Below are 14232 nucleotides of genomic sequence, written 5' to 3' on the forward strand. Positions count from 1 at the left end.
TAAGAAATATCCCTGCAGTGATGAGGCGGAGTATCGATGATCGTCAGGAGACGCCGGCGCGTCGCTGCCTTAAAACCCGTTGGTGGATGACGCTCGCCGGATAGGGTGAAATCAGGCGCTCTCAGGATCGCTGCTCTGCTGCACCTGTATACCAAGCTGAATGTGCTTACCTGTGATGTACAATGTGAACAAACATCTCATAGGTTTCGTAGCTCAGAATTTCGCCGAAATAAAGAATCGAAAATGCCACTCCATGTCTAGTGTGTCTGTTGGGCAAGGCGATGGGGGGATCCAGCAGCAAGGGACTCTGATGATGGATTGCGTACTGCGCAACGACCAAGTCTCCTTCAGGATGACGACTCTGGTTTTGTAACTCGCCGTCCTCTCGCCCTCCTTCTCCCGTGTTGCAAATAGCGATGGCGCTCGCTGATCTAGATCTCAATAACCATCTCATATACCCCATATCCGGCTTCCTGTCAGAAACCGTAGCGCTAGAGGGACCCCTGATCCATACTACAGCACATGGGAAGATATCATTCAGAGCATCCATCCTATATGGATCTCTTCTTTTAATTACCTGTCACATACGACCATAGGGTGTGGAAAACAGGGCTTCCCGTCCGCTCAGCCGTACTTAAGCCACACGCCGGCTGGTTAGTAGTATGGTGGGTGACCACATGCGAATCCCAGCTGTTGTATGTTTTTGGCTCACCCATTTTTTTTTTGACTCGTTGGGTGAAGCGCACGCCAAGCCCAAGCTGCTGACGTGGCCCTGTTTGCTGTGTTTGCCCTGTATGTCAGGTTTGTCAGGTTTCGAACCCTCGAGCATCTGCAGGAAGGGCCACCCTTAATTCCATCTTTGTTTCATGCCTCTCATTATGTACATGCCCATTGGAGTACCTGGACTCTATATCTGGTCAAGCGATGCCGCCACCGGAACGCCAACACGGACAAATGGCAAAAGATGCAAGCAGCTCAACAGCCGGACAATCGCCGACCACGGCGGCACTCACTCTCATTCTGCGCCAGCGCAAGCCCAACACTCTGCATACCGATCGCAACTCCAACCAGCTAGAGACAGAAACGAGTCCTGGATAGCCAGCAGAGGCGTCGGTGTGCGGAGTCAAGGACAAACAGTTGCCGGCGGACAAACGGCCCGGTTGTCCAACAACCTCGACTGTCGAACCAGGATAATGCAGCAAGCTCAAGACCAGTAAGCGGACTCTGCCGATGTGCCTCGACAGCTGTGCAGATCCGGTTCTATCCGATTCGCTTGGAGGATGGGCTCAAAGAAGAGATGCATGATCAAGACAGGACGAACAGGAAGAGGCACTGGTGATATGAATGGGCGCGTGCTGCGTTAAACGCTGGTGCAGACGCCATAAGCAGCGTTTGTCACGGCGGGCTGACTGATCTTTCTTGATGGCAATGAGCTTATGAGCCTACGTTTGGAGTGTTACGCTGCTATATTAGATGTCCCGGTTCTACCTTCCCACCGACCTCGACCGCACAATTTGAATATTCCATGAAAAGACCACAATCGGAGATCTTCCAGACAACAAGATGATTCCCACTGATCTGCACTCTGCTTGGATTATGCGGGGAGAGTCGCACAGTGACGTGTTGCCGGGGCCCGGACAATCTCGCGCGTCGTTTCTTCCAGCGGAGTTGGATGCGATATTTCTTTATTTCGACGTATATTGTTTTTGCGGAGAAAGCCTCGGAGTTATCCATCTCTGCGCTCGAGCCGGCCGATGTAAGGTATATAAACCTGGTCTTCCTCTCTGGGTAGCCTCGCAGCATCATCGTCAACTTCTCCGATTCTAAATCCTCAACCATGGCCTTAAATGGGATCCGCCCCAAGTTCACGCTGGTGGACCACGACGGCAACACCGTCACGGACACCGAGCTGCGCAGGAAGTACTCTCTGTACTTCTTCGGCTTCACCAACTGCGCCGTCGTGTGCCCTCGCGCCCTCAAGCGTCTATCGGAGGTCGTCAGCAATCTCGGGCCCGCCGGCGACAGGGTGAACGTCTACTATGTCTCGGTCGATCCGAACCGCGACACCCCCAACGTCATGCGCAACTTCCTGGAGAAGCGCTTCCCCAAGTTCATCGGCCTGACGGGCACAAAGGAGCAGGTCGACAATGCCCGCAAAGAATTCCACGTCTTCGCCAAGGCCAAGGACGACGAGAATGCCCTGGGCGGGTACATTGTCCCGCACACGGCCATCACCTACCTGCTCGACATGGAGGGATTCATCGTGGACCATTTCCCGGACGTGCTGAACGCCAACACGGTGACCTCGCGCGTGCTCGAGAAGATCCGCAGCGGGTCCAACTCGCCGACCAACGACGCCCACATGCAGAAGGCCAAGGAGGAGGAGTTCAGCTACGAGCAGGAGAGCCTGCAGCGCATGGACGAGAAGATGGTGCAATCTATCCGACACATCGGCAACCTCGCGCGGCAGCTCAAGGGCGACTGGGCGAACATGATGGGCCCGCCCGACCTGAACGACGGCTTCGGCGCCATCCGCTACCAACTTGCGTATATGTTCTACGCCCTGATGCTGGCGCACTTCCACCGTGTGCCTGCGGCGCCGGGCTACTTCAAGAAAACAATGGAGCTCATTATCGGCAAGATGCTCGAGCCCGATGTCTGGTTCTACTGGCATGACGTGAGTACCGGCGGCGGTGCGCTGCGCACCCCCGCGCGCGAGATGATCTTTGACCCCGTCAAAACGGATAACATCATGTACTCTGCCTATGTGCAGAGCATGACGGCCATTTTCAACAGTTTGTTTGACGACGACCGGTACCAGAAGCCCGGGGCGCTGACCTTTGAGTACAACGCCCTGCTCTGGGGCAAGGCGACCGGGTGGAAGTTCGAGTATGACCAGAACTCGCTGAACGACCAGATCTACCGCAACATGGTCGAGTACGGGTACCTCGGTGTTCCGTGCGAGCCGTCCTGCATCTACCAGATCTGCAACCAGATCCCCATCCTGGGATTCCGGTTCAACGACATCCTGAAGGAGAACAGTGACGTCGCCAGCGAGGTGACAGCGGAATATGTGAAGGCGTGGGAGGAGAAGGCCGGCGGCGTGGTGACACCGAATCACATGTTCAACACCTTCTACATGACGCACATCAACATGAAGATGATTGTCCCCGGCACCAGCTGCGAAGCCTGGACTGGCTTCCTCATGAACTCATGGAACCACGATCTCGTCCAGGAGACGTACGAAAATCGCCTGGAGCATCTCGTTCACCCGCGTCTAGACGGCACCATGTCCATCAACCCGGGCCCCATCGGGCTCCTGCCCAAGAACATCCTATACATGGCCAGCAGCGGCATCTGGGGCTGGATGCCCGTGTGGGCGGGCGAGATGGGCGACAAGGAGACCTTCGACCGGCTGATGGAGTACGCAGACAAGCACTTCAACGCGAAGATCCAGAACGGCGGGCTCATGTACCCGCGTAACGACACCCTCTGGGAGAAGCTCAACTTCGTGATGGTCTCGCCGCTGCTCTCCAACTCGCTGATGCCGCTTGCGCGCCTGAACGTCAAGCACGGCATGAAGCGGATTTACGAGAACCCCTGGGGTGCTCGCAACCCCGCGCACTACGACGAGCCGGCCCTCGTCGAGGTCGACTTTGACGTCGACGTCTACCGTGCTGTTTACATCCCCGAGAGCAAGAAGCTGATCTTCGACCTTGCTGTCTTTGAGACCGGCCGCAAGGGCGAGGTTGCGCTGGACCGGGTCTTCGGCCGTGGTAACTGGACGCTCAAGTGTGATGGTGAGGAGGTGGCCAATGGCACCAACCACACTATGGCCTATCCTAGTATCTCCAACATTATTCCTCGTGATGGCCCCAAGGCGATCTCGCGCTTGGGTTGGGGTATGTCTTTCCAGGCTAACACTCCTTTGGGCATTAAGAAGGATGGTGACTTGCTGCGCATCCCTGTTACCAGCAGCACGGTAACCTCTTATGAGATGCAGTGGCAGTAAATGCCAGCGGTCCGGGGTTGATGTCGTTGGAGCTTTCATACGTTTTGGGATTTTGTGTGTATGCTACAGAGAACGGTACCGTAGCTGATGTTGATGCCAATAAGTTATGAAATGTGATTGCCTTAAATGGATTAAACCAGGCCGACAACTAGCATAGTCACTTGCTTGCAGTAAGTATAGCCCGAGTTTCTTATTATTATTATAATTCATCATGCACTCGTCCACAGTGGAAAAGTATTGCCAAAAATGCCTTTTCCTATCTCAAAGTGAGCGCTTATTACTATCCCACTGTTAGGAATTGCCTTGCAGAAATAGAGAGCATCTCGATACACCACCGCTAGCCACCGTAATAAATATACAACGGGACCCCTAGGACTGGAAAAGGGGCCGTTCGACAGAAAACCACTGATACAGTTAGACAACTATGCAAGCACTCCGTAGTACATCAATCTCTACACGGCCATGCGCATTCCCGCACTTCCGCCCATCCGCATATGCAGTGTCAATTACTGTCTCGTCGGTGAGGCAGTTCTTGCTCTCTATTTATCCAGGGGATGCACGAGGGTGTGTTGTATTGGGGAGGCCGGTGGATGTCATTATCCAAGTGAAGAAGCTGCGTCTGCCTCCGCTTATTATGGCTTGGAGGGACGGTGCAATTTTGTCAGTAGGCTGGTACGGGCATGCGGGGATATATGTGGCTAAATGCGAGGGCAGAGGTCTTGGAGGGATTCGGAATTGTCATGGTATTGAGGATTTGGATGGTGTGGTGAAGGCGTTTCTTGAGGCTCAAGTGGGTGAAACGTGGACTTTAGGGTTATTGTGCAAACCATGTTCTCTAGGCTGGATTCAACCAGACATAGAATCGAGACGATCAAAACTATAAAGACCCTTAGCAAAGAGAAACACATAATTTGTTAATAGGAATGGAAATACCGATTGTATGCCGTCAAGGCTCGCGCGGACGTTTTCCCGGCGGCCAAGGACGTATATGATGTCCGCTAGATTTTCCGATTTCCAGCGCTATTAAGCAATATACCGAGAGTAGGATACACTGATCGCAGGAGGCAAGTAAGATAGTCTAAGAGACCTAGTGTCTAATCTTGCAGAATCTTGCATATTGAATCAGCAGAATATCTTGTTGAAGCTGTGTGTACCCTCCATATCACAGCATGGCAGCATACCCCCAAAATACTTAGATAGTACTAGAATACACAAGTGGGTTAAATTGCACTCCACCCAGCTCGGTATGGTATATGAACGTGGTCGGCAAAAACCTGCATACCAACCAAATCAGTCTCACTATGCACAATATGTCCCATAACCTCAGTCTACTGTCCCTTCCCACCAGAAATATCCTGCCCCAGCTGCGAGTATTTGGAATAAGGGTGAATACACATACATTCAAACCTCACAGCCTTGCACTTCCCATGGTAGATCTAAGGTATTGAAGAAACTGTTGGCCTTGGGATATTGCCGCGCCCGAAGTGCGCATGTACTTTGTTTGATATTACAAGGGCATGAAACACTAGAGACTAGAAGGTTGAAGCAATATCACAACAGAATACTAATGCTAAGGAACATTAGTAAATGAACATGTTAGCCAAAAACGATTCACTGCTGGCTGTTATGAGTTGCTTGTAAGCGCTCATGATGGCATAGTCCAAATCTTCCCCCCCCCCACCTATCTTCACCCAAAGCGCTAGAAGGCTAGTGCTAAAGCAGCAACAGAGCAGGCGCCGCAATGGGTAAGCTCCGCCATATATTTGCTGTTGTATGTTTTTGACATTCTTTTTCAAGCTCGACCGGTACGGCAGAGAAGTTGCGGCCCCTAGCAGGTCCTCCGGGGAAACTTCTTCAGGACAGCTTCACGGCTCACCCCACTTTTTCCCAGGTCACACCCCTCTGACTACTGCATGTACTTCAGCCTATTGCTCTGATTATGCCTGCTCCAAGCTAAAATTCCAGGAGGAAACCAATGAAGGCCCGAAGAATCGCAGTGTGGCAGACTGGTGTCGCTCCTTGGGTATGTGGAACCAGAGAATGTCGGGTTGAGATTTATATCTCTCCTAACTAATTACATTGCTTAATCCGACCTCAATCCTGGCGTGTCGATCCCGGAGCGACCCCCAAACCTCGGTGAAATAAACAAAAAGAACGGATACGAAAGGAACTTTGATTTTCGACCAGGAGCAGCGCATTGATGCAGTGCAAGAACCAATTGATGATGTCGCTGGGACTGCATTCTCCGATCGGTCGTTAGTGAATTCACAAATGCCACTATATGACTCTCACGTACCCGGGTCTGGTATCCCGCACTTTCAACAGGGTAAAGTTTGATGCCTAGACACACGGGTTTTCCTGCACCTCGAAGCTCTTCAGCGGGGCGGCGAAACATTGGCCGTCCATTAGGTACCACATAGCCCCAGAACAATCATAATTCTCATAGAAGGCGATGGAGAATCCACATCTGCTGCCTATAGTATCCCCCTCTGCGGTAGCAGACTTGATATCCGGCAACCCGTCAAAGCTGAAACACCCTGTGCCGGCGTCGTCGGCGTACCACCCAGTGGTATCCTCACAAAATTCATCCGTAGATATCTCGACCAGCCAGGCCCCTTCTGCTGCGGCAGCATTTCGAATCCGTAAAGCCCAGAGAGCAAGCGTGGAAACAGAGATATCGGTAAAGCGCATCTTGATGAACAAGCTGAGGGTCGTGTTGGCGGAGTGTGTGTGAATTGGATGATTTACACTCCGTACATCGAGGTGTATCCTCAATATTTATACGTCTTTTCCACATTTCTTTTTGTAATCGAAGTATGAATCATGATGCCGAGGGCTGAAGGTCGCAAGTTTCTTCTATGGCATCAGCACTAACACAATACGACTTCAAGATCCTTCCAAATGCTACCAACTGCCCTCGAACTTGCTAAGTGGGACCGCTATATCCACATGGTAGTTCATTACTCTCAGTGGCACTAGTGGAAACGTTGGAAGTGTATACATAGAAAAGTGCCAGCGCTAACAAGGGTTTTTTATGGCTTTGGAATACTGGTCCGGTGATATTCGTGGGCAATGCAATGTATTGCAGCCTGGGGTCGAGGACAATGAGACAGCGGTAATGTCGGATATCACAACAGTGCTGATTTAGCATATCTAGGTGAGAGGGCTCCCAGGATGGTAGGAAGACAAAGGCGTATGGGAGGATTTTAACAACAGGAATACTACCCCCCGGACGAGAATATCGCTTACCAGACTCCGTACTGGGAAATGGGGAATCAATTTTCTATGGATGGACTTGCATCCGGGCTCTGAATTCCCTGAGCTGAAGTGGATTGCAGGGCGAGATGGGGGCCAATTCAGGGCAGTCAGGTCCCAATTGGATTCATCGTGTTGTGGAGACAGAGTGTGAAGGGCGAAAACAAGATCAGCGTCAATGTACGAAGATCGACATGGTGTCTATCAAAGGGACTACTCCGGAGATGCCTGCCCGGAGACCGCGGGCAATTCCGAGGCCGTGTGGCCGAACTTCCCCTGCAGGATTGAGCCCGAGCCTGCGGGAACAGTTGGCTGTCCTGAAGAATCTTCACTGGAGGAACCGCTAGGGGCTGCAACTGCTTTGGCCCAGCTGCAGAGCCCCAGGAAGGATTGAGCCCAGACCTTCGCGAACGGTTGGGGCCGCTAGCGGCCGCAACTTCTCTGGCTGGCCGGAGATATCGGAGCCTCTCGGCTTTCATGATCAGTCAAATATGTGAGAAGGAAAAGACTGATTATCGATCCTAATTATTGAGAATGTCTTCATTGCAGAGCCCGGTCGTAGGTATCATGGATCATCCGATAGAGCCCAGTATGTCTCTCAAGAGAGCTTGTCACAAAAAATGCCGAAGGTCTCGGCTGAACTCCAGGAGCTGAAAGTAGGGGTGCAGGTCCGCCTGGGCTATGCATTGGAGCTGCGACGAAGGAGCAGAGCTAACAATCCAGCACGGAAACGTGGCGCTCCTTGATCAGGTACAGGTGTTTGAGCTCAAGGAGCCGATCTCTTCGAACCATTCGGAACACGAGAAGGGAGAAGGGAGCTCGAGCCCGACGATCAAACGAGGCCGACCTTGTTTCCTGGAGGACGCCGCGGAGTCCCCTGAGGATGTCAGAGCCAACGGATTCATTTCCCAGAGTGATTTCAAACGCTTCAAGGGTGGCGCAGTGAGTTAGCTTCCCGAGACCACCAGAGATCGGTTAACCCAGAGAGATCTTCGAGGAGCAAACAGCGGGTCGTTGGAAATCCCAGCGGAACGAGACGACCCTCACTTGAGGAGGCCCAGAGAGATCCCAGTTGGTGTCATGTTCCCGGAACCGTGCCCCCCAGGCACAGACGCACCGGACCAGGACGCGTTCTCGAAGTCTCTATTTCAGGTTAGTTCTTGTCTTTTCCTCCAGCTAAACTCGCAGATACACAAGATTAAGTAGTAACTTGTTGGCTTTATTAAACTCTCCGGATACGCAGGATTTGCCACGACACGTTTGCTACGATTTATTTGTTTCCTGTCCCAGTTGCGCCTTTACTTTCCGACACACCCTCTGCACAAAGTTAGCATGACCAGAAGACCTGCTATTTCTTATATCCAATAACCTGTTATTGTGAACTGAAGGTCCAAGATTGCAACGAAGGGAAGCAGGGAATAAACAAAGCAGACATTTGAAGACACAACAGGATATATATACCAAAAGGCAATCATGTACCACTACGAAAAATAAACAACTGGCAGCGCAAGCCCAAACAACAACAAAACAGCCCTCAAAGCCAAACTACGCATCTTCACCCCAGCCGACGTCTCTTCAGCATCCGGCTCCCGCGTTGCATCAGCCCCCGTGGCCCCCGTCACATTGTAGCCCATCGAGAGCGCCTGCCCGTCTGTCATGGCCCGCAATGTAATCGCATATGCAGGATCAGTAAGGTTAAATGTAATGCTCTGCGGTCCACTGCCGGGCCGAAGGCCTTCCGGGAGCGAGAGATACTCGTTGCCGTGGTAGTCGATTACCTGCATTGATGTGATGTTGCCTTCAGCCAGGTTGAGCTGGTAGGTGTATCTATGGTCTGTCAGAGGAATTCAAGCGTCTTAAGGTTGGCTACGCGCGTGTGTGTGGAATGGGAAAGGTGTAGTGGGTGATACGTACACTCCCGGGTCCAGATCGCCAACGTAAAGCAAGAGCCCGTCACTGCCGTCTGCCTCTAGATTATAGAAGAGATCATCTGAGAGCCAATTCATGAGCCTTCTTGTGTATCCCGTGAGTAAGCATGTGTGCCATACCTTCAGTGATGGTCTGCGTCTCCGTGGACTCATAATCCCGTCGTCTGACAGCGGACATCCCTGCGCAGTTGGTGACGACGCTGGGATTAGGAGTGCCAGAGTCACAGTCCCACCCGTCAATCTTGAGGATATATTTGTTGGTAGATCCGACTTTTGACTTCAGCCCTCGGAGCTGGTTTCCCTGCCACGATTGCTGCCAGCCCGGGACGCATATGCTGGTTCCCTGGTTGGGGTTCCCTCCCTGTTTGGATCCGGCTGTTGCGTTTGAGTCAACACTTTTATTTGAAAGAGGGAAAGAAAAGGATAGAAAAGACAGTTCAGTCTAGTCCATACCGAAAGGGAATTCATCGCACGTGAGCTTCAATGGGTGATTGCCGAAGAGGCTCCCCGGGCTGCTGGAAACGAACTGGTAGTACTGATTGCAGTTCAGTGATGGATCCAGAGGGTCACAGTCGATATTCACGGGTGCTATGCATGTTAGCCAACTTTGATCAAACCTCAACTGGCTTGAGGATTAAATAAGTTGGCAGGTAGGCAGGTAGGGGACGTACCACAATATCCCTTCCCCGAGGCACCTGGCGGGCATTTCGCCTGTCGATTCTTGCTTGCTTGCTCCTTGGAAGGCTCCAATTCAAGCTCGATTTCTTTCGACGAGCAGCCTCTGTACTGAAATATGCCTGTCCTCGTCAGTCCTGCTCATCATGGGTGACTGGTATGATGTGGTGGAGAGTAAGGTACCATCGCACATGCTCCGCAGCACCTCTCGATTATCAAGGCAGAGATCCATCATCTGGCCTGCGGTCCGCGGATCCGGGATTCGGGTCTTCTTCTCGTGGAATGTCATTGAAACTGTGTGAAGGGTTCTGGTTGGGTTGTTGGTTGTCGTAGGACATGGGCTCCTGGTTGATGTTGTCACTCTTGTCGTGGTAGTTGTAGTTGTAGTTGTCGTGGTGGTTGATCGAGTCTGAGTCGTCGTCTGAGGCCTTCTCGTTGAACATGTCCCACCACCGCACGTCGCTCCGGGCGGACAGCAACTCGCACCACAGCAGCTACCAGTAAATCCGCACGGAATCCCACCACCAGGACAGCAGCGGCCGGTCGAGGGGTCAACCCAGTACGGGCCCGTAGGGCAACACGTCATGCCCGGTGGTCTACAAAAACCCGGGCGATTAGGGCAGAGGACTGTCATATCTGGTCAGTGTGGTATCACCTCCTCGTGTGGACGAAGCAGTTCAATTGCTAACAGAATGATGTATGGAGACATACCATATCCCGGGACGATACATCGTGGCCGTTGTCGCTTCCCGAGAGATGAGTCCTCTTCGGTAGTCTCGGCCTCCAAGAATCCAGAGATGGGCAGGTCGATATCAAACAGCGCAGGCGAATCGGCCATGCGAATCCATTCAACTGCCGTGTCGTCAATTTGGGGCGATCGCGGCTGCCCGGGTGCATTTCCACCCTGCGCAAGGACATGGGAAGGGTTGCCAACGAGGGCGAGTAGGACGAAGCTCGCTAGTTTTGCTACCTTCATGGTATTGATGTTCTCAAAATACACTGAAGTTCAAACTATACACCAGGTACGAAAAGAAGGAAAAAGAAAAGGCGATGAGGCCCTCCATCCCTGCGTGGTTTTATCATTATCCTGAATGCGAGGCTGCGGCATCACACGAGCCTCCAAGACGGTCAGTGCTCTGGTTTACGGGCTCGGCACCAATAGGCGCTGTAGCTGAAGGCCAAGGCAAGGCTGAAATGCAATCAGGGTTCCTCCCCCCCCCCCTCCACCACACATCATGAGGCTCAATGCAGGGGAAGACCCGGGCAAGATGGGGGCGATGAGGGCACGGACTGAAGGTGGCTGTGACTGCAAGAGCTGCTGCTTTGTAAATGAACAAACCACTTATTTTGCTCATATTCACAACACAGTTCTTGGATGCCTGTGGAGTGGCCATCCTGGGGATAGTGGCTCGTATTCTGCAGAGCTGTTGACTCCTGAAATCCTTGTATTGCTATCAAGATGTGGAGGTGAGAGGAAGAAAACATGGCCCTTTTACCGGTTATACGATTCCTTGTTGCCTTGCAAGTTAATTAGAGCCCTTAATATATCTTTTCTAATAGGTAGCAAGTTAATAAGACCTTCAATAATCTTGTTAAAAAGGCTAGATATATAGCTTAGAATTTTAAATATAAAAAATTTTTTGGATTATTCTTCTTCGAGTTTATAATTCTCTAATATTCTTAGCTTACTATAAAACTACTTGTAATTCTAAGCTTTAAAAGGTTAAGTAAGCTTATTAACTAGATTTTCAGATCTGTTAGTATACTTAAATTTAATGTTACTAGTTTATAGGAAATAACTTTTATTAAAAAATAGTTATTAATTTACTAAAATAGTAAAGGTGTGTCACACGGTTAGCGACCCATCGTTAGTGCTGACAGCCCGAGTCTCCAACGACCTCGGCATCCATGGATATAACCCCACGAAACCCAGAGAATCGAGAGCCAATTTCTCTCTCTACACAATCCAAGATGACCGAGGCGTGGAAAGCAAAAGCCACCGCAAAACGAGAAGCCCTCTCCTCGCTGATCCCACCCGAATGGCGCCTTCCAACTCCCGTCCCACCACCATCAGAATTACCAAATGTAACCAGAGAAATCAGACGATACCTCTCCCCTCAGGAAATCTCAATCACGGAGAGCAGCGCCGTCGAGATAGTAACAAAGACCTCAACGGGGCAGTGGAAGTGCGAAGCCGTAACCAGGGCGTTCTGTCACAGGGCGGCACTAGCCCACCAGATGATAAACTGTCTGCATGAGATCTTCTTCGATGCGGCGATTGACTCTGCCAGGAGCCTTGACGAGTACTACGGTAACCATCGGAAACCCCGCGGACCGCTCCACGGCCTCCCTATCAGCCTAAAGGATACTATCCATGTCGAGGGCGTGCAGACAAGCATGGGCATAGTCGGATGGCTCGATACCGTCGAAGGACAATCACGCGGGCCACACCCAGAGCACACCAAAAGGGGCTACTCAAGTCTCATCGTGCAGAACCTGCAAGGCCTCGGCGCAATCCCCTACGTCAAAACCAGCGTCCCGCAGGGCTCCTTCAGCGGCGAAACAACCAACCATATCATCGGGCACACGCCCAACCCGGCGAACAGAAACCTTGTCGTGGGCGGGAGTTCCGGCGGCGAAGGCGGGCTTCTAGCACTGTACGGCTCGCCGCTGGGCTTGGGGACAGACATTGGCGGGTCGATCCGGGTTCCTGCGGCGTTCAACGAGTGTTTTGGGCTCAAGCCGTCAACGGGGAGATTACCGTTCCAGGGGATTGCGTCGGTTGTGGATGGGGAGGCCGCGATTCCGTTTGTTGTCGGGCCGATGGCGCACTCCGCCGGGGATTTGGTGTTTTGCGTGAGGGCTTTGCTTGCAGTTGAGCCGTGGCGGGGTGATCCGCTTGTGCTTGAGCTGCCGTGGAGGGATGAGGTTTTTGAGAGTACAAAAAGGATATTTCGAGGGTTGGAGCCCGCGGCGAGGCTTGCCTTTGGGGTTATGGTGTCGGATGGGGTGGTGAATCCGCAGCCACCTGTTACGAGGGCTCTGGGCGAGGTTGTGCAGTTGCTCAGGGCTCTGGGTCATACGGTTGTTCACTCCCCCTATAGTCAATCTCGCGTGCAAAGCTAACGAGCCAGGTCATTGAATGGAAACCGCCGAGTCATGCTGAAGCCCTCAAACTCTGGGTACGCCTTCCTTGGCTCTCCTATTCACGGGACTCATCGAGCCTCAGATAAAGAATACTAAGAAGAAACAGCGAGAAAACTGCGTCATTGACGGCGGCACGAAATTCCACAATGCCCTGTCCCTCTCCAGTGAACCTGCAACCCCTACTGTATTCGGCAACCGTGCACGCGCCCCCGTCGATGGGTCTGAAGTCATGGCAAGAACGGTCGCTCTGCGTGAGTACCGTAAGGCTTACCTTGACTATTGGGAATCCACGGCAGATGAGACGGGGACCGGACGCGCCGTTGATGCGCTTATTGCTCCTGTGCACCATGGGCCGCCGCCTGCGAAGGGCAAGGTTAGATACATGGGTGAGCATCTGTCACGGTCAGCTATAATCGTCAAGCGACGTACTAACGGAACATCGGGAAAGGGTACACGTGTGCCTTTAATGTGCTTGACTATTCTGCTTCGGTGATACCTGTGACTCGGGCGCGCAAGGACGTCGACGTGTATACAGAGGGGTATTCTGCTCTAAATCCGATGGACAAGATGGCATATGAAGACTGTACGTGTTGTCTTTGCGGCGAGATGTTGGATTTTTCTAACTGCCTAGATGATCCGGGGCTTTTGGATGGCGCACCCGTGGGAGTTCAGATTGTTGGAAGGAGACTGCAGGAAGAAACAGTACTTGCGTTGGCTGAGGAGATCAGTTCAGCGATGGAGAAGGGGGATCCTTCGCGGCTTTGACGCAACTCTCTTGGCATTAAGGGCGTGATATTTAAATGCCCGTGTTTATAATGTGGGACAGTCTTTGGATGGTTCCATTACGCTTGGTAGGTAAGAATATATCGAGACAGTTGTACAGATTCTCGGCCCTAACACTTATACCAGCTTCAGCAGATCATCACATAATCTCAAGTCCTCAAGCCTATATAGCACTCAGTTCAACTGCAACCTCTTTCCTTGTTCCTTCTCATCGTCTATTATTTAATCACAGAACCAACTCAGCAGTTACAGCAGAACCATGAACCCGCTTAATTCCCTCGGAAGGACATAATCCGTCTCATTGGAAGCAAAGTGAGTGATTTCGTCGTCGCAGGCAGTATCAGTGTAGAGCGACAATTCGATCGGTCTGTCTATTGGGCCGGTGTCAAAGTTGACGATCTGGCTTGCTGCACAGGAAACAGTCACGCAGGA

The 14232-nt window shown here is 52.0% G+C and overlaps 5 protein-coding genes across 5 annotated transcripts; 2 read left to right on the forward strand and 3 right to left on the reverse strand.

Moving 5' to 3' along the window:
• Positions 1–1527: 1527 nt before the first annotated feature.
• Positions 1528–4224, forward strand: BJX67DRAFT_149347 (uncharacterized protein). Its single transcript, XM_071024771.1, has one exon. The coding sequence runs from the start codon at positions 1838–1840 to the stop codon at positions 4010–4012; it is 2175 nt and encodes a 724-aa protein (XP_070884920.1). The 5' UTR covers positions 1528–1837; the 3' UTR covers positions 4013–4224.
• A 2128-nt stretch (positions 4225–6352) lies between these two features.
• Positions 6353–6703, reverse strand: BJX67DRAFT_382326 (uncharacterized protein; the record flags this gene model as incomplete). The annotated part of the gene is made up of 1 exon (XM_071033224.1): positions 6353–6703. The coding sequence occupies one exon, from the start codon at positions 6701–6703 to the stop codon at positions 6353–6355; it is 351 nt and encodes a 116-aa protein (XP_070884921.1).
• A 1607-nt stretch (positions 6704–8310) lies between these two features.
• BJX67DRAFT_382328 (uncharacterized protein) lies at positions 8311–10063 on the reverse strand (the record flags this gene model as incomplete). The annotated part of the gene is made up of 7 exons (XM_071033225.1): positions 8311–8410; positions 8837–9094; positions 9182–9257; positions 9316–9570; positions 9649–9783; positions 9867–9992; positions 10054–10063. The coding sequence occupies 7 exons, from the start codon at positions 10061–10063 to the stop codon at positions 8311–8313; spliced, it is 960 nt and encodes a 319-aa protein (XP_070884922.1).
• Positions 10064–10085: 22 nt separating this feature from the next.
• Positions 10086–10846, reverse strand: BJX67DRAFT_382329 (uncharacterized protein; the record flags this gene model as incomplete). Its single annotated transcript, XM_071033226.1, has 3 exons — positions 10086–10332; positions 10383–10497; positions 10582–10846. The coding sequence occupies 3 exons, from the start codon at positions 10844–10846 to the stop codon at positions 10086–10088; spliced, it is 627 nt and encodes a 208-aa protein (XP_070884923.1).
• A 922-nt stretch (positions 10847–11768) lies between these two features.
• Positions 11769–13943, forward strand: BJX67DRAFT_149356 (amidase signature domain-containing protein). Its single transcript, XM_071024772.1, has 6 exons — positions 11769–12954; positions 13005–13052; positions 13124–13403; positions 13466–13600; positions 13649–13868; positions 13927–13943. The coding sequence occupies exons 1-5, from the start codon at positions 11779–11781 to the stop codon at positions 13780–13782; spliced, it is 1773 nt and encodes a 590-aa protein (XP_070884924.1). The 5' UTR covers positions 11769–11778; the 3' UTR covers positions 13783–13868; positions 13927–13943.
• The last annotated feature ends 289 nt before the right edge of the window (positions 13944–14232 follow it).

The sequence above is a fragment of the Aspergillus lucknowensis genome (assembly GCF_044049455.1).
Source record: "Aspergillus lucknowensis strain CBS 449.75 chromosome Unknown BJX67scaffold_28, whole genome shotgun sequence".
NCBI lineage: Eukaryota > Fungi > Ascomycota > Eurotiomycetes > Eurotiales > Aspergillaceae > Aspergillus > Aspergillus lucknowensis.